This window comes from Megalops cyprinoides, chromosome 9 (genome assembly GCF_013368585.1).
Source record: "Megalops cyprinoides isolate fMegCyp1 chromosome 9, fMegCyp1.pri, whole genome shotgun sequence".
Lineage (NCBI taxonomy): Eukaryota > Metazoa > Chordata > Actinopteri > Elopiformes > Megalopidae > Megalops > Megalops cyprinoides.
In genome coordinates this window covers 1144499-1166918 of record NC_050591.1, presented here as the reverse complement: position 1 = coordinate 1166918, position 22420 = coordinate 1144499, and the positions used below count along the sequence as shown (strand labels likewise).

Sequence of the window (22420 nt, the reverse complement as noted above, 5' to 3'; positions counted from 1 at the left end):
GTGTCGGTTCAAACAGTAACCAAGTTTCTCAAATTAGACACGAGCCCATGCTTTGGGAGTGACTCACTGATATGCTAGCACAGTGTTTCTGAACCCTCTCCTGGAGTACCCCCTGCCCTGCATGTTTTAGATCTCTTCAAATGATCAATTCGTTATGAACTCCTGAAGCTGCTTAATAACAAACTGATCATTTGAATCAGCTGTGTTGGAGCAGGGAGAGATCTAAAACATGCAGGGCAGGCGGTACTCCAGGAGAGGGCTGAGAAACAATGTGCTAGCATACTGCAGAAATCAAATTGCAGATAGCGTTCCATTTTCCCTTTCTCGCAGCGCCAGAAAGTTTATGAAATACAGTAGTCGCATACGCACCGTCATTTCAAACTGTTCTCTCACAATAAAGGCAGAAGAGAGGAGAGAGCAGAGAAGTAAATATGATATGCAGGAAGTGGAGGGAAAGCCTCCGTACGGTGATTATTTAGGGTAGCTCCAGAGTTGGATTTATGGGACGCAGCTGTTGGTTGTCTGACAGACGCCTCCGATAAGCGCTGCTCGTTAGAAGTCAAACAGGGTACGGGAGGAGTGCAGGGACCCTGTGTCCAGTGTCCAGCAATCACACAAACGGTAGGTAAACCCCGTTTATGAAATACTGGGTTACTATTGCTCGTTCTCAGTGCAGCTCGTGTTGCAAAATGTCACCGCCAGAACGCCTCGCATTTTCTGCTCTGAAGTGCATTTAGGTAAAGACTGAACGATCTCATTTGGTAATCTGACCTAACTGAGTATTCCACCCTGATTATCTTTACCTTGATACGGTTCTTCTGGACAAATTTGATTTCTGGATAAAAGGGCTGGGTAAAACGGTGATGGCGATTATAGCTGGATTTTTCCTATATGTTCTGTGCGGCTTTCATTCGCCGACAGTGATTATTCGTTTTACACGTCTTAGTGTCAAGTTTAATCATGCTTTTAGGATTCTACAGTAAGTGAATGGCTTGATGTAGTAGTTTTTTTTTAAGTAGTTGCACAGTGCCCTGGAGGAGCAGTTTTAAGTTGAGCGTAGAGTATTAAGAAGTATTTTTAGAAGTGGATGCATGACTGCAGAGTAAAGATATGAGGAGCGGCGTCTGAGATGTACAGGAAAAGTTTGCACATTTCCACGGAGTTCCTGTGGGCATCTTTTTTTTCTCCCGACAAATACAAACACATAAAAACTTCCATAACGGAATGTCCTCGAGCTAAGAATCAAGGAAAGCAATTTTAAAGGAGCAATTAAGTCTTTGTAGCTCTGTTTGCTTTTGGAGTAGGTCAAGCTGATGTGAGGGAAGGCCTGGAATTACTGTCAGACCCTGGTGATTTGGGACTCTGTTAGAACTGGGTCTTTTTTTATCAGAGTCTGATTTAAACAGCACAGAGGCAGTGGTGAAAACAGTATCAGGAGCATAAGGTTAATATCAGCAGGCACCAAGATAATTGATGTTAAAAAGACATGGAAAGAACGCTTTCTGTCCCCTGTACGGTTGGAAGTGAGGGCTGTGCTGGGACGGTAACAGGTTTTTATGAGGCCTCTTAAGGGTTGAGGGATGTTTATAAAAGCTATTTTATTACAGCTGACTTACATAAATAACCATCAGGGCAAAGCAAGGCTGGGGAACAGGGGACATGACTGGCATTTAACTTCTCAAAATAACATCAAAAGATTTTGTGCTAAAGGCTCAGTGGCAGGGGACTGTTTTAGGGACTGTTTAGCTGGGTTGCTATGGTAAATCTGGTCAGTGGCCAGGCTGGCACACAGAAACCGGAGCTGTAGACATTAAAAATTCAGACACAAGCTGAAACTGAGGGGGCAGTTTCACTTGTAAACTAGGCTCAGGCTAATGTTGCTGTAACAGTGAGGTGTCGGTCAGGACACAGGAGTCAGATTCCGGGTTCAGAATTTTATTGAGGATTTGCTGGGTGGGTGTGGAAGGTGTGTGTGTGTGATTGTGTTTGTGTGTGTGGTTTCCTGGAAAGATTCAGGAAGAACAATAAATCAGAACTGATGGTTATGGCAATGACAACATTTACACATAACAGACAAACACGATCTTACAGACAATTGTAATACTACCAGTTGAACTCAGGCATAGTACTTACTCAGGCACAGACACACACAACAACAACATAATAATCGGTATCCAAGAGTTTGGTCTCCCCAGTTCCTCACCCCACAGGTATTGGTGCAGTACTGAGGTGGGGGAGGTCACCACTACTTTTATATTGTCCCGTATCCTTGACCCTGTTGGGGTTCTTATTGGTGGCCAAAGGATACAGACAGGTCAGAGGGAAAATGGTGACCTGGGGGCTTGGGGGTGTGCCTGTGCCTCGGGTTACCTGCGGGGGGTTCTGCTGATAAGGGGAGCAGCAGGACTGCTTTGGTCAGGTTTCAACTGAGTTGTAAACAAGTGCCTGTGAGAGGTTGGGGTGGTGTGCACGAACAAGGACTAGGGAACGTGGCCCTTTTCTACACAAGCTGTTTCTACTTTGTCACACTGCCTTGGCCTCCACCTAAATGATGTTACCCACTCAAACATTGAACAGCCAGAAAAGGGAATGCACGTCCAGCAACACTTCAGACATTTTTCATAGCTTTTTCCCAAAAGCATTTAATTATCCATTAAAGTGTCCAGCACCTTTGTAATTATTAATATGCCTTTCCATTGGGAAGACTCATTACTCATTACTCAGACTTCATTATAGGGAGGGACCATTTACGAATTCCATATTAGTAAACACAATATAGCTACATTCTCTGTGAATAGGGATGGGTATCAAGAACCGGAACTAAACTGGTATTGGTTCCTGACTGGTCAGTACCAAAATATTGATAAGCTCCTGGACAAACGGTGCTGCTATTGGTATTTATGTAACGTTAATTCATTCTAACATAGCTGGCATTTTCAAATGGTTGGTGCTAGATTGGATCAGCAGGAGGGATGGGAGGGACGCTCTGCTCCGTGTGACAAAAGCGTTCGCATGCTTCTGATTGCCTAACCCTAACCTTAACCATTTCAAATGCCAAGCGCCATTCTGTGCTCTCCAGTCATGGCTGACAGGGCAAAATGTTCAAAAGTGTGGACTCACTTTACTAAATTTAATGAAAATGCAGCTAAATGCAATATACTGTATGTAAAAAGGTAGTTGCATGTAAAGGGGGTAACACCAGCAACCTCATGAAACACAACATTCTATAAATCTGAAGCAGTGCAGCATGTTTAACTGCTTTAGCTTTAACTAAAAATGCGACTGTCTCGACCTTGTCAAGTCAAGGTAACACGCGTTATCATTATAAAAATGAATCTGTAGTTATGAACTCAGGACACAGTTAGCATCGGTTTTAAGCACTTCTAATTTATGTTCCTAAATAATCCCATAGACAACATCAGTCAAGCAGCAGCCACAGTTTCATCGGTGGCAGAAGTCAGACACCCAAGTCCAACCCATTCTCCATCGCTAGACGAGGGAAAATGACACAGGAAAAAACAGCAGAATGTCACAGGGCTGTCCAGTGGAGTCCAGTTGATTTAGGTATGCTCGGTAGCCAATAGTTAGCATAGCATAAATCACTAACTACTAGGTAGCCTAAGTTTTCACATCCTTTCATATCATTTCTTTATTTTTTGCACCAAATTATGGAGAGTAGTATCGATAAGTATCAGCATTGATAAGCAGTATCAGTATCGATATTAGGGGTGCAACGGATCACAAAACTCATGTTTCGGATCGTATTGTGGTTTTTGAGTCACGGATTGGATCATTTTTCGGATCAGCAAAAAAAAAAGGGGGGGGGGGGGGGTTAGACAAATAACTTTGCTTTCCATTAATTAAAGAACTTAAAGAACACTTAAAGCAAGGATCTTTTGCTTTTGTGGTAACCATGATTTCCATTGCAGTGTAGGAACTAGTGATGGGAATTCTGGCTCTTTTTAGTGAGCTGGATCATTTGGCTCAACTCAGCAATAAGAGCCGACTCTTTCGGCTCCCAAATGGCTCTTCATTTAGTGCCATGTCTGGCTTTTACAATTCAGGCAAATTTAGCAATGACCTATAATTGGTATGTGTGCATGTATATCACTTAAATTATTCAATGTCATTATACTACACCTAATAATTTCCAGAAAACCATTATTTTATATTAAGTTTGGTATAAAAACATTAATGTGTAATAGCGTTTGATGTTTTTACATGTATTGAACGTTTTATTTATATTGAATGTTGTAAATTAGTGTTTCGCTACGAACACTTAAACGCAGTGCATCTGGTCCTCGTGCATAAATGTTTGTTTCAATTCTAATATACAGTCAGTGCATGGAGCGCCTGTGGCCGAGCAGTGTGGCGAAAAGATCATCCTATTATTCTGTCTTGTATTAATTAACAAAAAAAAAAGTAATCGGCTCAGACGGGAGCCGGCTCCCATCGTTCACATAAAAGGAGCCGGCTCATAGAGCCTACTTTACGACCAACACATCACTAGTAGGAACCACCAGACTCACGAGTCCATAATATTGCGACAGCTTCGACCTGAGCGCTTGTTCTGCTGTTTTTCAGGTGTGTCCGAAATCGTTCCCTATTCACTATATAGTGCATATATATACATTTTACACATGATCATTGGACTTAACTGCCAGCTAGCTAGCTAACGTTAGTTTCAACTAATTTGAACAGATGAAGCTGGGTGCTAGTTATTTCATCAAGTTAGCTAGTGATAGCTAAATAGGTAACAGTATTATCTAGCTAGCAGGTTAATGTCAGTTGCAACTAGCTTGTCACTTAGCTAGCTAGCTGGCACAGTTAGACACAAAGATGTTCATACAAATGTTCGAATAAACTTGCAAACATAAAACTATCCAGAAAATTATTAATTTATTGTATGTGAATAGTGAGTGAGTGAACAAGTGAGTGATTTCGGACGCAACCTTCGTCTTCGCAACACTTGTGCTAGTAAGGTTGCTGGTTTTTGAAATGGTACTTGTATCTTTTCACTGCAACTCTGCATCAAGATTTAGGGAATTATTACTTAAAAAAGTAACAGCGGCAGTAAAACTGTATTTCACATTATTATGGTTAAACTTTGCAATTAATCCGCGGTTCACATGCGTGCTGAACCGTGGGGGGTAATCCGTACAGATCATGGATCAACTACGATCTGTTACACCACTCATCGATATCGGTATCAATAAAATCCTAACGATACCCATCCCTATCTGTGAAACCCTCTAATGGGTGGCTGCATCTTATAATCAGAGGCCAAGCCTATGAATTGGACTCCTTTGTGTGAGAGGCAAGAGTCATATTTCAGTTTCATCAGTTTGAATTAAATAATGCCTATTCATTTGGTATCTTATTGGCACCAACAATTAAGATCCGATTTTTTTTCTGTTCATAACCTGGGAAAAATGCAGAAAAAAAAGACAAGCACCCAAGACAAAAGCACCATGGAGACTAGCCACTGGGCTCTTAAAGGTGGTCCTTATCATGGCTCATGGGAAGAAGAATTGGCTTTTTAAGCTACATTACTCTGTGCTCTGGTGAAATGAGGGTTATTTATCATCTCAGGCTGGATTCTGTGGACTAGAGATACTCAATATCTATTATGCCAACGTCTTTATTTCAGACTGAGACTGTGGTATCAGAAAATGACTTGTCTCATGTAGAAAAAGATTCCTATCCCCTGCTTAGAAAATCGTAACATAATTGTGATGTGTCTTATGCTGTCAAAAGCCAGAAAACATTTCAGGACATATTTTGGTCCTGTTTTATATCAAGTATAGCCTTAATAGGCATTTGTAACACTTACATTAGCAAGGCATCAACACTTTATAAAGCTGTTACAAGCAATCAAATTCATTGCTTATAACAGAACAATATACAACAAGATTTCACATTCATGGTTTCCTTTTTGAAATAGTATGTATAGTATCATACTACATCATCTGCCATAAAACAATTGTTTAAAAAGACTATATCAAGTGTGAATACCACACTTGAAGGTGGTTTTGAAGGTGGTGTGTAATATTGTATGAAAGCCTTATGAAGTTTCACTTGGTTTAAAATAGGATCAAAAGTTTATAATATTTCAAATGGAACTCACTGAAATTCAGAAAACACAATTTGAATAATACACTGTACAATTATTGTCTGGTATGCACAGGTTAAATGTGATATTTGCTTTGGAGCTTTGGCTCTGCCCCTCACGGCTTGGCATTTGGCCCCACCACTCAGGGCTCTTCGTGCTTAACTGAAACAGACCAGGATAAGTGGTAATCACATGCACATCCACTCTTTTGTGGGAGGTACAGGACAAAAATGTTGGAAGAAGACAGTAGTGTACTACCCTGATGCCCTGCATGGACAAGTATTCTTAGGGATCAAAAAGATCTGTCCATCTGTGTACATTTAAATAAATGTTTAGCTTTTTGGAACATCAGAATAATGTGCAGGCTCTTATTATGTATTATTATTTAGTATTATTAGTAAGAAATAATTGGATGGACTGAATACCTGGCTTCTGATGATTGGGAGCAGAGATACTCAGCTGTTAGCAAAGACACATGTTGGCACTAGGCAGCACACTGACTACTACTGCCAGAGCTGGGGCTTTTTTATTAATTAACTCTTTACTGTCTGCCACATACACATTTAATAATGACACATCCACTTTTAATTTAAAATGAAAATGAAAAATGATACAATGAAACTAATGTGTTAGCAGTAGTTAAAGAGAGTCCAAACAGGGCAGCTTTGAATGGGAGTCCAAAATGTGTGCCTTTAATTTACCAACATGGCTGCAATTTTACCCTCTACACTCCTGTTGGTAAACTCTGCAAAAGTCGCTTCACATCGCTGTGAAGAAGCATTTTGTTGAAAACATCTGTTAACATCATGCAAAAATTATGGCCCTGCAATAGGGATGTGAATTTTAAGAAGTGTCCTTAATCGATTGTTGTTAACCTTATCAAATAATAATCGGATTAGTTGTCGGGTTTTTTTCTTAGCCCACCCAATACCGTACCGATCATTGAAGTTTATAGTACTCTAGGCTATTATAAAAGCGATAGTTACCTTGTATATATACATAACGCAAATGCATTTTATATTCCTCAGTTAAATGTTAATTGTAAATCAAAAATGTAGGACATTCTTGTATAGCATATCAAAAAATGTTGTGTAGGCCTAGGTTTCGTTTCCCATTAAGGCCAACAGGAAAAAGGGGGAAAAAACTAAAACAACTCCATTTCGTTTGTCTCAAGTGAACCGATAGCCTATACATTATACAATCTCACGTTGTAGCTTTCGCAAGCACAGAAACTACAGACAATCTGCGGTGTTTCACAAGCATAACCATTTACTCTCTGTACAATTGGTGTCAGTTGTTCTGTGAATTATTTGTTTTATTGTTAATCAAATTTACAGGTAAACATGCGCGCTGGAATTACGGAAGGAAGTTGCGGTCAAACCTGATAATATGATTAATTTGCGTTAAAAAATTAAGGTGTTAAAGTTTCCAGATTAATCGCATTCGAGAGTTAACGCGTTAACACTGACAGCCCTAATTACAAGAGGAAACGGTTCCAAACTTCTGGAAGTTTAAATCAATTAATTGTTTAATTAAATCTTAATCAATCAAATTATTATTAACAGTTAATCGATAGTCGATTAATCGTTAACAGCCCTACCCTGCAATGAGGACGCACTCCTGAAAACCGTGACACAAGATGTGTTTGTCCAAGCATTTGGCCAGGAGTAAATCATTCATGCCATGCTCTGTTTGGTGATTACTGCCGTGCATCAAGTCTGGTCTAAAAAAATAGCTGACTGAGAAGCAGTAAATTGCTGCCATATAGAGCAGGCTCAGTTGCTTTCATTCAGTTAGAGTGAGGCGGTGCAGCAGGTGCATGACCTCAGCTTTGGAACACGTTCATCTAAATGTAGAGGCTTGAAATGGCATGGGGACCTCATGCTCGGCTAAACACCGACAGTCAAAGAGCATTTCAATATTTCAATATGAAGTGAAATAAAGTGTGCTGATTGTAGTGGTTTGTCTGTTACTGATGTGAAAGTGGAAATAATGAAGGTGTCAGGAAGAACCATGCAGGGCTCCTGATGCCCCTTTTCCACCAAGGCAGTTAGAGGGCCGCTTCTGAGCTGGTGCCTAATCTCGTTTCAACAACCAAAGAACCGGCTCTTGGCCAGGAAAACTGGTTTGAGAGCGGCAACAACATTTTGCTGGTCTAGAACAAAGAACCGCTACGTCAGGAGCTGGGGGCAGGATTATCATGACCAATAAGACCAACTAAAACTTTGTGACCGCCATTTAAAAAAAAAAAAAACAACAGAGCTAGTGTAGCATCTAGTCTGCCTAAAAAGAAGAGGAAGAAAAAGAAAAACCAGAGTTTTATTTTTAAAATGTTTCGCCTTGTTGCCGGCCAGCTATGTATTTCTTAGCCGTTTAGTGAGCTACTAATTTCTCATTTCGGCCATTTTGGCATGGAGTTTATTTGTTATGCCAGCACTTTGGCACACATCACACTGTCAGGCTTCACTGACATGCTTGTGCTCGGGCAGCATCCTGAAACTCCGGCATGACAGGTACATTTAAGTGCAATGGTTCAGAGTAGGTGGCTTCAGGTTTCTTTTTCAGGATCAACATGAACAGATGTGATCACATTACTGCATGCTGGATCCTTCCTTCACCAATCTCGCTGTTCATTCATGGCATTTTCTCTCCAATGTCTAGCAAGCAAATGGTGTGTGAGCAGCTCAAGGCATGCAAGTCTTGTGCTTTATCTTGAATTCTTGAAGACTAAAACTGTTTATTTCTATTTAGGTTTTGATTTCTACTGACATCCTCTTTTAAATATTGAATGTTTAGACGTTTTCTGTTTCTTGTCTCAGTAAAATAGCGTGACAAACCATTTAAAAACATAAGAATGATAATGGAGCTTCCAGGCTCAGCTAAATGGTAATGACCAATGACAAAAAAGCAAGATCAAGGCTGAAATCCCTTTAGTGAAAAAATGACATTGACTATCAATATAAAAACATGGAGATTAATCAAATAAATGTGATACCATCCTCCAAAGCCAAGGGGATGAGAAAATTTGTATGGCCATGCTCACATCAAATGTACTTCTTCTTGTAATACATTACACAATCAGGTTTCAGCCTGGTGCTGTGTCGCTCAGTCTCTCCTTGACTGGGCAAGAATATGGTTTCTGTGTACCCATTTACATCAGAATGACTGGCAGTTATAGAGTCTTGCCTTGAATCATTGGGTGTGTATTAGGGTGTCGAACTTCTATGGAGGGCACACTGATCAGGAGGGGCCATTCAGATGATGTAGAGATCAGTGATCAGGTGACTGCTCAGACACCCTGTCTAAAATATCTGTGCTGTCATCTAATACTAGAAACAATGGTCTGATCATTATTGGATATAGAAACAATGTTCAGAGAGGGGAAGGGGGCCTTTACTGGTAATTTAAAAATACCTGTACTTACAAAAAGCAACTAAATAATTTTATTGCAACTGAATAAATGAAAACCATTTCAACCAAAGTCTGGTCCTCATCAAGAGATTGATTATTTTGGGAGCTATACATCAGTTTGTGGTTATTTTTTCCTTTATTGCCATTTTCCACTTTTTCCATTGAATTGATGAATTTTGGATGTACAATGTTTAGCAACTATTGTGAAAAAAGATGGCTGCTCTCCAAGGAGATGCCCCTTTGAAATGGTCAGTGTGTTCAAAGATGCTGTCAGCTACGTTGCAACCATCAAGCAGTCGAAGCATGAGCTAATGACTGATATGAGCGGTTTGGATCAGAGGCATTGTGTAGCACTACAGAGCTTTGGGGCAGTTTTTACGAGATTAAGTAAATTAGCAGCTAGGCGAAGCAGCTAATCATGTTTGTCGAGCTGTTTTCACGTATGAACTTCGGACATTGTCCGCAGAATCAGGTCCGCATATTGTCCGGAGTTGCCCTTTCACACATGTAGCACACAACAGGAGCTTGTCCATGTCAGATGCGTTTTCACCTATTGGAAATATTCCATTTGGTTTAGGCGAGGGGTGGCGCCTGGGTAGAGCGTGCAGGAGGCAGGACATGACGCAAAAAGTACGCTACAGAAATCGCAGTGGCTGTATTCAAAACCGCCTACTGCATACTGTGTACTGCGTACTACACAAGTATATACTGTATACTGCATGCTATTTTTCAGTGTAGTACCCAGTATGCCACCATTAATAATTACATTTGTAGTGTGTTACTTTGTCGCATGAAATCATTGCGAGTTTAGAAACGTCCAGATTTCCTCGTGGTATTTTCCAGTTAGACGCCACTTGCATTCTCACGAGTGAAAAGTATTGACGAGTTCACAAAAGGTATTTGCGAGTTGAAGTATTTTCAGGTTTTTTCTTTTCAATGTCTTACCTTTCGGTGGTACGGGCACATAATGTGGTACGGAGGAGGAGAAGGCGAACATAGCTATTGTAGGTCTACTTTTGGGTAGCCTATAAAAAAATATCACACATAGCCATCTAAATGGTGCCACCGGTACACATAATTTATTATTGATTATACATTTATTATAACAGGAAGGTAAGTTTTTGTTGTTTGCTATGTAAGGTCACCAGTTTACCTATCTCACTATACCTATCACTGTTACTTAGCTACAGCTTAGCTAGCTACTAACTAGATAATAAACTACAAACCAACAATTAATCATCGTAAGAGAGAAGTTTTGGCAGTATAGCTATAGCTAACTCTCTTTAACGATCATTGGACTCAAAATGGCATGTATTTGGACGTATCTGCAATGTTAACGAAAGAATGGAAAGCAATATACAGGCACGCAGAAAAGAGTACGAAGCAGATGTTTCTATTCTTCCGGTTTCACGCCAGTCGCATGATAGAAAGATAGAAACATCATCAACACGCCCACTCGCTCGCCGTGGATTCTCCAGAACATGACCTGCTCTGTTCACACATGGACTTAATCTGATATTAGACGGACTTTGTACTAGGGAGCTGGCAGAGTGAAGTCCGTCTCGTGTCCAGTCCAACTGATTTGGACATTTGTGCTCTCACATACAGTTTCTCCAGGTAATGGCTAGATAATTTCAGGCTTTCAGTGCATGTCTGAGAGGGGCTTCAGATTGTGCTTGCCAAGCAAATGCTACTGTCCCTGGGAACTAGTTCCTTGAGAGATGGAACGGGTGGCTCAGCCCTCAGATAGGAAGTTTGGCTCAGATGGGAATTACTTCTGCTCATCACACCAGATGACTCTTTTATTTATGAAGGCAAAAGCTTTCTTTTAGGCTTGAGAAGGGTGTCAGAAGCAGACAGAAGCATAAAGAAGCAGGTCTGGATGTGATCTCAACCAAAGCAAAGAGAAACAAAAATATCCATAAATAAGTTGCAATTCTCTGTCTCTGTCTTATCATGCTGCAGTGAGTTATCGGCCAATTTCATTGTTTTATAGGTATTATAAATGAATACTTGTGTGATTTTGAAAAGGAGCCAGGGTTGCTCAGTAAGTTAAAATTCAGGCTCCAAACTGACAATTGTAAAGTTGGATACTGTGAAACCTTTTTTGAGTAAAGGCTCTCCATGCCCTTGTTTCATGACTTGGCTGATTCATTCTGCACTCAGTAGCTTTACTAAGGTGTCCCATAACCACGTTCCTCCACAGCCAATGGTCCGGGAGCAGTACGTCAGCACGACCCAGGAGAGCAGGGTCCCTGCCACAGACGCCGAGTATCTGTACATGATCGGGATCTATGGATGGAGGAAGCGCTGCCTGTACCTCTTCATCCTCCTCCTCATCATCATCCTCGTGGTCAACTTTGCCCTGACAATATGGATCCTGAGAGTGATGTGGTTCAACTCAGTGCGTAAGGCCTTGGCATGTCTAGGCTCAATGTTAAGTATGGTACACTGTTAAAAAAAAAAAAAAAAATCGCAAAAAAACGGTCAAATGCTCCCGAGTGGCTCAGTCGGTAAAAGCGCTCATTCCGAGTGTAGACTGAACGCTACGGCTCGGCTTCGGTCCCATTAGCAACAGCGACCCCTACTGGTCGATCGGGCGCCTGTGGTCCACGTGCCAAAGCTGCATATGGTCTTCCTCCGACTCATCTCTGTGCTAGCTAGGGCTTGTGAACCGCAGTGCGAAAAGCAGCGGCTGACATCATGTGTCTCGGAGGAGGGCACGTGCTTGTCCACGCTCTCCCAGATTGGCAGTGGGGGTTGTGCAATGGGACCAAACATCAATGACAAATTGGGCATTCCAAAATTTGGGGAATTAGCCATTTCAAATTGGGGAGAAAATGGAAAAATGAAAAAGAAAAAAAAAAAAAAGCTCAAATGACTGGCCAAACAAAAACCATAAAATTAAAGTAAAATACACTGGGAAAAGATACGATAAAATACTGTAAAATAACCGAAATTAACCAACACATAAAAATACAGTAATTTTCCATAATTAATAATAGTTTGTCACATTAATTTTATATGAAATTGCACAAAATTTGTCTTTTAATAATAATAATAGTAATAATACTTTATTTCTATAGCACTTTTCATACAAAGAATGTAGCTCAAAGTGCTTTTCAATTCAGCATACGACAGAAGAAAGAAAACAAAAAATAATAAAAATAGTGATAAATAGACCACACAATAAAAAAGATAAACCACATAATCCAAGGGGCCTAAAACAGGGAAGATCATCAAAGTTAAAGAATAAAGCAATTTAAGGAAAAGTAATGAATGGAATGGATAAAATGAATAAAAACCAATAAAACAAAAAGAAAAAATTGCTAATAATATGCTAGACTGAAAAGGTATGTTTTTAGTTGCCATTTAAAAATGTCCACTGAGCCCACCTCTAATAGTTTGGTAGGGTGTTCCACAGTTTAGGTGCATAGTGGATAAAGGCAGCTTCCACAATTTTATTTTTGGGGACTTGGAATGCTTAAAAGACCTGCTGTAGAGGACCTAAGGGCTCGTGAAGGAACATAAAACGACAGAATCGGTGATGTAAGAGGGTGCTAAAGCATTAAGAGCTTTGTATACAAGTAGAAGGACTTTAAAATCAATTCTAAAATGTACAGGGAGCCAATGTAGCTAAAACAGGAATAATATGCTCTCTCTTCCTTGTTTTCATTAAAAGTCTAGCAGCAGAGTTCTGAATTAGCTGTAGATTGTCAATTGACTTTTTTGGAAGACCGGTAAAAAGAGCATTACAGTAGTCCAGTCTATTTGAAATAAAAGCATGAATGAGCTTCTGTTGAGTTAAAAATGGGCACACTTTGGCAATATTTCTTAGGTGGAAGAAGGCTGCTTTGATTACCTTGCTTATGTGGGGTTTGAAACTTAAATCTGAGTCTAAAATTATGCCCTGGCTCCAGTTTATTCTGATGGCCTAAGTTTCTTAGCCTGGCAGAAAGTGCATCTCTTCTTGTTTTAGGGCCAACTAATAGTATTTCTGTCTTATCTTCATTTAACTAAATTTAAAATTATTACTCATCCATTGAGTGATAGCGGACAGGCAGGTAGTCAGGGAGCATAATGCATTTATGTCATTTGGCTTGACGGAAATGTATAATTGTGTATCATCAGCATAGCTATGGAAGTTAATATTGTGTTCCCTGATGATATTACCTAGCGGTAGCATATATAACAAAAAAAGAAGGGGACCAAGACAGCTTCCTTGTGCAACACCAAAAGATATGTCATGTTTCTTTGATACATGGTCTCCGAAACTAACATAGAATTGTCTCCCTGTAATATATGTTCAGAACCAGTTTAATGTTTAAATAAAGATATTTTCTCCTTTAAAAACAATAACTGTGTATAAAAATGTACTAATGCTGCAATGATACAAAAAATGACACTTGAAATTACAAAACCATACCTTTTTAACTTGTTTTATTACACAATTTTACGTAAAAACCTTGTATTTTTAATCAATACTTATTGTAACAAAATTTTATGCTACCCATGAAACATTTGATTTATCTTTTAAAAAATGTCAAAATACTGTTGTAAAAAGGTAATGAAGTTTATAAATGCAACAACAAACCGTTAATTTTACATCATATTCTGGCAGGCTGGGTTTTGCCGTTTACTCTGCGCTCACATGTACAGCAACAAAACAGTTAGAAATCATTTATAGTGGTTGCTGAACCACACTGAGCGACGCTCATTTTAAGACAGGAACCACTGGAAACAAACCTCCGATCGCTTTGTTGCCGCCAGCGTGAGCACAGAGCTATTCTGGCAACAGCAAAACCAGACATATAGGTATGGTAGGAGGGAATTACATCAAAGTCAAACACAGTCACATTCATGGTGGGCTAAACAACAGTCCATCGCCCCAAGGCATGCTGGTAAACTCCATCCACTACCCAACACGCTACAATATCAAGTGTAATGTATAATTTTACATGTAATATTGTGTATTTAACGGTTTACTCTAGTTTTTTTTTTAAATGTAGCTAGCTGTGCGTTTGTTTGCAAGGTGATATTTGTATTTGTTAGCAGAATATGATAGTAGCTAGCTAGTTATATTTATTGTTTTGTTTGTATTGTAGCTAGCTAGCTAGATTTCTGTTTGTGAGGTGGTATTTGTACTTTTGAGCTGAATATGCAAGTAGCAAGCTAGTTAGCTAAGTTGCCTTTCAGGCACTTTGCTAGCTAGTTATCAAACCAATACAACTTCAGCATGTCTCTTCTGAACAAATAGTTAATTTTAACATTCGTGCTGCAAGCAAAGGTATTGATCTTCTGATCTGAGATGTCCACGTTGACAGTTCACTGATGCTTATAAATGTTATAGCCTTCAGTAAAACACATTAGTCAATGCTTTTGTTGTGCAGATATCCAAGAACAACTGTAAATTTAAAAATTGATATGTAAAATAACAGAACCTTTACTTGTTACTGTTACTGTCACAAACTGTATTAGGCCTTTAACATGTAGGCCAGTAGGCCTATTAAACTTTATTTAACACTTTCATCTATTCTAAAAAAAGTAAATATTTGTGAAATTATGTTAAGATTGAAATTTATTTTAACAATGTTTTGACGTAAAAAAAGAGAAAAAACCTACATCTTCTCTCAAAAATATGGATATGTTTTGTTAATTCACGGTTACAAAATTGTAATGTTATTTTATATTAGACAAGTCTATTTTTGTAATTTTATTGTAATTTCCATGTATTTCTGAAATACAGGAAAAAATCTGTAAAGTAGAAAGGGGAAAAAGCTGTTATATTACAGACTTTTTTTTACAGTGTAAATCTAAAACCAAGATTTACCTTAAAATTACAAAGAAAAACATTAAATTGTTAGTATGGACATAAACCTTTATATAACAAGCTACATATTTAATTACAGATAATTATTGTCATTTTACATAAATTTATATGTAGTTTAAGAAAACAAAAAATACTGTATAAATAATATAGTAATTTTTCCATACAAAAATAATTTGTCATTTTTGTCAATTTGTCATTATTGGCATAATACTTAAAATAAGTTGGGTTGTTAATTTACAGATAATGTCCATAATTTTACAGAGTTTTGTATACAATTAAAAAAAAAAAAAAAAACAGGAAACTACTGTAAATATTTAGTTATTTTCTGTAAAATTAGGTTTTTTTTTACAGTGGTACTGGATTAAGGAGAGTCACAAATCCTGTTGGTGTCTGAGTCCTCCAGGACTTAAGTGTACCCCTGCTGTAAAATACAACTTCTTACTGCTAGGTTTTATCCAGCATTGCTTTAATTTGGTCGCACAAGGCAAAAGAATTCACACATTGCCTTGTAGAATGTTAAATACCGCTTAAATGATAATACTATTTTATGAAACAAGAAATTCATTGCCCAGCTAGGACGATTGCATACAGATATGGATAGGATAGGTGAAAAATCCATTGAGATAGTGGATGCCGCTATGCACCACTTGCAGGTAGTTAGAATCACTGCAGGGGATCCGGTTAGAATCACAAGAGGCCGTGGTAGCGGTCACAATATTTCCTTTATTTACAGTCCTCTGTGGTCTATACCAACAGAGTGTTTGTGTGTGTGTGGTTCTGCAAATCAAGGAACAATAAATTATTAACTTGAAAAAGGAGATATTGTACATTTTAGAGGTGCCCCCTAATAGTCAACCAAACATTAGTCGATGAGAAGAGTCTTAGTCGACAAAGTTTTCATTGGTCGGTTAGTCACAGAAAAAAACCCTCAAACTCCATTCGGGAGCTGCGCCTTGTTGTTAAGTTATTAGACTATGTCGGGCAGGAAATCATCCAAAGTGTGGGATCATTTCGAGCGTGTAAAGGACGACCCCAAGAAGGTGACATGCAAACTCTGCATGCAAAGATTACGCCTATCATTAGTCGACCTCAAACATGACTTATCATCTGAAACATGTAGGGGAGAGCCAGTACGAAAGTAACATGGCGATTTTCTCCAAGCCCATACAAGTCTGATATGCCTGACTGCGTCAGCATGTACAGCATGCAACACTTACCAGAACCCCGAAAAATTGTGTGAATACATCATACTTTCGCAGAGTTATACCCGAGAAGCTGTTTTCGATCACGGAAAGTAAATTCACTCAAAAATTTTTTTTTTCCTGTTTTGAATGACAAGTTGTGTCTATTTTTTCATGTGTCATAGTCATGATCATTTGACAGAATAATTAGTAGCCTACTTTAACACATCCTGAAGTTTGCCATGTCAGAGTTTCTCAGTTTAGAAGTCAGGTTTAACTGTCAGGAGCCATTGTCGGGACGATTGTTAACAGTTGTTTCTTTCATCCCTCTACAATAACAACTATACTTACTATATTATTATTTCGAAGTCGTTCCACAGTTGTACAACATAGCAACTGGTATTGATAGAACACACATGTGAGTTGTTGATCACAACGAAAATTAGTTTCTGTCTGTAACATTATCTTTTAAAATGACGTTTATCTGAAGTGTTACTTTCATCCCAGCTCTCCCCTATGTAGCCTAACATTATTACGCCTTTCGCACGTAACTTATTTTTATGCAATATAGTGCGCTGCATTATGTTTTCGTTAGCGTTATTAAGCTTCTCATAGTTTTCAGGTAGCATTTGCTATATTTTTAACGTAAATTACTGTTTCCTCAAAGCTAAAATTAAGATAGAATTTTTCCAATCTAGTGTTCTAATCGCACCGGTTTTAGCATATGTGCTAAACGGCTAATCACATCGGTGTGATCATACGCACGAAAGGGTTATTCCACTATGCTAAATAATTACTGGCCTAATTAACATTAACAAATTGCAAAGATAAGGCTATATGCAGCTACATAAATATATTGTCATATGCGCTAATTGGGTTTATCCAAGTGTTCGTGGGGAATGGGGAAGCTAATCAGAATCAAAATTTCTTTATTGTCATTGTAACATGTACAACTAAATTTGAGTGTAATCCTCAACAGTGCAAAACATCAATAAAAAAGCGAGTAAAATACTTTAAAATTATTTTTATAGATTAAGACTATATAAAAAGTAAAAATGGTAGAACACAAGTAAAAACACCTAGAGATATCTACATTGAAAAATTGCACAGATCAGAAAGATTGCACAGATCCCTTGTTGCAAAGTGAAGAACCCTGAGCATTAATTGCACAGATCCCTTATTGCACAGTGAATGTGAACATTATGTTTTGTGGCATGTAAAGTTTGTACAGCTGTGGGATAAAAACTGTTTTTGAGTTGGTTTGTCCTTGTTCTAATGGCTCTATACCGTCTGCCTGACGGTAGCAGTTCAAACAGAGAGTGACCGGGGTGGGATGTGTCCTTTATGATGTTATAGGCTCTCTTGAGGCAGCAGGAACTGTGTAAGTCCTCCAGAGTGGGGAGAGGGCACCTGATGATTACCTCAGCATTCTTGACGACCCTCCGAAGCTCTTTTTTGTGAGCCACAGTGCAGCTGGAAAACGACACACAGAGGCAGTAAGTGAGAATGCTCTCTATGGTGGAGCGGTAGAAGGACACCAGCAGTCTCTGGGCGATGTTGTTCTTCCTGAGAAAGTAGTCTCTGCTGTGCCTTCTTTAACAGTTCTGTGGTGTTCATACCCCAGGTCAGGTCCTTTTCAATGTAAACTCCCAGAAAATGGAAGTCCATGACCCTCTCCACACAGTCCCCGCCGATGATTATGGGTTGAATGTCCGTTTTTTCCTTCCTGAAATCGATGACTAACTCCTTTGTCTTTGACGTGTTCAGGAGCTGGTTGTTGTCTCTGCACCACATTGACAGCCACTCCACCTTGTCCCGGTAGGCGGACTCATCGGCCCCTGAGATGAGCCCCACCACTGTGGTGTTGTCAGCAAATTTGACAAAAGGTGTTGCAGGAGTGGATAGGGGTGCAGTCACGTGTATAGATGGTATAGAGCAGGGGGCTCAGCACACAGCCCTGAAGGGAGCTGGGGCTGAGAGCTGTGGAGATGTGGGGGCCTACTGTAACCCTCTGTGTGCGTCCTGTCAGGAAGTCTTTAATCCAAAGACATGAGTGAGGACACGGAGTGAGGCAGACCCAGGTCCAACAGTTTACACACCAGTCTGTTGGGGGGGTGGTGTTGAACGCCAAGCCGTAGTAAACAAAGAGGAGCCGAGCATAGCTCCCCTGCTGCTCCAGGTGGGTCAGCGCAGCGTGATGGGCTGTGGCTACAGTGTCCTCCATAGACCTGTTAGCCCTATATGCAAACTGATGTGGGTCAAAGGTGGGGGGTAGGAATGATATGATGTGACTCCGTACCAGTTTTTTGAAGCACTTCATCAACCACAGGGGTGAGTGCTACTGGCCGGTAGTTGTTGAGGCTGGTGATGGAGGGTTTTTTGGGCAGAGGGACTATGGTGGAGGACTTCAGGCAGGATGGAACGGCAAACTGGGATAGGGACCTGTTGAAGATCCTAGTAAAGATCCCAGCCAACTGGTCTGCACAGTCCTTCAGCACACGTCCAGAGATGCCGTCAGGGCCCGCAGCCTTCCTCGGGTTAATGGCCCTCAGCGTGCGCCTCACCTCGCACTCCTCCACAGTGAAGGTGAAGTTGAAGTTGCTGTGGGCCGCTGGGTGCAGCATGGCTGTTTCTTGCGACTCCACCTCAAAGCGGGTAAAGAAGAGGTTTAACTAGCTGTTGAATTTTCTAACTCCAGCACTGGATCTTCAGCACATACGAGTCTGTATACTCCTTAAAGTAATTATCAGTTTGAAGCAGTTTTCAGAATTGAACTCAGACCCACACAAGAACAAGACACAGTAGAACACACGTGAAGCTATTGGTTTTGGTCATAATACATTTTAGTGCGTCACATAAATACCGGGTCTGCCTCAAACTATTCACACATGCTGTGGAAAAGCATGCGAGAGAGCAGTCTAAAGCTGAGCACTAGGTAGTAGCCAGGTCATCCTTACCTCCCTTTAATTTAACAGTGGGCTGTCGCACTGACTGTTGATTAAATCAGAACAGTAATTTTCATCACATCTGCATAATACAGATGTAATATTTGTTCAATCATATTATGTTTAAAGTTACAAGATCATATAAACCAGTGGCGGTTCACTGGGGGCCTGGGCAAACCCCCTCTTCAGCACGCCCCACGGCAAAAAAAAAAAAAAAGCACCATATATATATATATATATATATAAATATATATAATATATATATATACACTACAGTCTTATTTTTGTATACAAAAATAAGATTCATAAATATCAAAAAGTAACAAAGACAAATAGAAACAAACTGTAGTATATAAATACAAATAAAAACAGCATCGAATTATTATTACCCTATTGCAAACAAAAACACAAATAAAATTAAATTGCACAAATCATATCACCTCAATGAAAGTTAACCAAACCAATAATGTGCTAGTTAGGTTGTAATCATTTTGCTGCAGGCTACACACATTATCATGATAAAACTGCGAAATTACATCCAGTGTTATGCAAGCTGGTTGGACAGAAAACAGAATATCGTCGCCCTATGTGTAATAGCACAGCAAGCAACATGGCAACATAGACTAACAAACATAAGTGTCATACTAGCCTGTTTCATTACATGCATAATAATATACTCATAAAGAGATGACATAGCTGCATACCTTTATCTTTTGCACGTTTCTCCTCCTCTTCTTTCCTCTTTTTCCTTATCCATTTGTGTTGATTTGGCATTCGAGCATCAATACATTACCCATCCCCCCCAGAGTCAAGACTAAACAGATTCACCTTGGTGGTGTGCAGACTGGTTTTATATTGTTCTTAACGATTTCGCACAAACCAGAAAAAAAATGCAACAGTATGTCTGTGAAACTATACATTCACAGTATTATGAATGAATTGTGGTTTATTTGGTAGCATTTCATAGTTTGATTTTACTAATTGCATTAGTACTGTACAAAGTTAGAGGTGCGCTATTTGATAGATTCCCCCGCTCCCCCTACCTCTGGCTTCCAGTGGGGAGACCTGAGGACAACCTACCCCCACCCCCCCTCTCCATCTCATTCTTCTGAATGGGAGACCTTCCCAGGCAGTAGCCTGCCTAACTCACAAACTAGAATCAGGGCGCCCACTCCGACAAGGTTAATTGACCCACACGGTGACATGTTATCACTGACGTGACGTGCAAATGAGCAATAGAAACCGATCACGCAAATGTCACCATTCCAAATTTTTTTTGTGCGGGCGCCCCATGCCGCCCCCAGCAAGATGCCGCCCTAGGCAGCTGCCCATGTCACCCGTACCTAAATTTACCACTGATATAAACCTTTAATCTGGTGTGAACCATTCAGGTCTTACAGCTCAGTATCATAGGCATACAGGACAGCACAGCAGTTAAATTGATGATGTTGTTTTTTGATGCGATTCTTGCCACATTTTGAGTATATGCTAAGTGCCTTTGTTTCCTCTTTGTGTCCCTGCAGGAGGGAATGGGACTGTTGAAAGTGAACGCTGACGGGCTGAGACTCGAAGGGGAGTCCGAGTTTCTCTTTCCGCTGTACGCCCAGGAGATCCATTCCAGAGAGGTAAGCTGAAGAGAAAGCCTGACCTCCCCCCACTGTCTAGAAAAGCGCATCAAATCATATAGGTTCTGGTTGCAGCCCTGTTGCTGTCCATTTCATTCCTTCTGTCTTCCTCTGGTCATCTGGGGCCACATTGACGAGGATGTGTAATCAAGTGGCAGACGCTACAATTTTTGCCTCTGCACCAGCCCTTGCTGGTTGGAGTTTGGCAGTCCTGCCTGTGCTGCTTATTTTTGTAGCTTTGTTGGCCGCTTGAAAATGAAAACATGCTCTCCATTTATTACTCATCACTTACCTGAAACATTTATTTATCTGCCATCTGGTGTTATCCAACAGTGTTTACAAAGACAGAGTGAATACCGTTTCCATCTTCTAAGTAAGTTATGCTTGCAGTTTGTAAAGGTTACACCATTTTGGAGCTTACCTATTTATATTTGTGACAGCTCATTTCCTAATGCATTCCATGCTTGTTTTAGCACCACCCTTGAGAAATCATTCTTTTCCTCTTGAAATGAGGGGGACATATCATGCTGAAGGTTTTTGGCACTAATTTCAAAATTAGGCTGGGATGAAGTCTCCTGTGAGGAAATAATATATATAATAATTTGCTCACTGCCTCCACAAGTTTTTTTTTTTTTTTTTTGTCACAATTTAGGTGAACATTTGGCAAGAAAAAGTTTCATGTCAGTCAGGTCATTTCAGGTCAAGGAGTCACTTCTGCAAATGACTACCGTCAATGTGGTTGTTACCTTTTTGTGTAAAAGTGCAGAGTCTAGTTTATCTCTTTTTGAATCACACTGACCTAAAGGCAGGTGCTTCTTATTGTCTCTGCCTTATTGTCTCTTAAATGAGCTGTCTATATCAAAATATCATATTCTTTCAGATGGTTGAACTCAAAACATGTAAACGTAATATGGCAACATTTGACATCAGTAATTTTTTATTTATGTAAAATACATTTAAAAAACATGCATAATAAAGTGGTTCTCTTATTCTAAATAGTTTTAGAACAGCATTTTGGATTTGTATGAAGAACAGATTCAAGGCTTACTAACTGTATTGCATGTTGTCCTTAACTATCACTTTTTCCAACACAGACATGTCATGGAGATTGGCTGTTTCCAAGATGACCAAAAGTTTGACATTTAGTGACTCAGAAAGACAACACTTGCATAAAGCTGTGAATCAAATTTAAGGAAAATTCACATTGCGGTTGGATTGCATCCGTAAGGTTTGAAAAGGTTTTATGGCCTTCTATCTAAAACTAGAATCTGGGCAAAGACCTAGAACATGTGTAAACAGCATATTGACTGAAATTG

General features: G+C 39.7%; 1 protein-coding gene across 4 annotated transcripts in view; it reads left to right on the top strand.

Moving 5' to 3' along the window:
• Positions 1 to 22420, top strand: part of sgcg (sarcoglycan, gamma) — a 53767-nt gene that overhangs the window by 6887 nt on the left and 24460 nt on the right. For 2 of the 4 annotated variants that reach the window (XM_036536188.1, XM_036536189.1), the window contains exons 2-3: positions 11730 to 11960; positions 21003 to 21104. In XM_036536188.1, the coding sequence (XP_036392081.1) occupies positions 11730 to 11960; positions 21003 to 21104 (333 nt within the window). Of the gene's footprint in view, positions 1 to 512; positions 622 to 11729; positions 11961 to 21002; positions 21105 to 22420 lie in introns of those variants that run through there. The other 2 variants (XM_036536191.1, XM_036536192.1) reach the window with 2 other exon arrangements.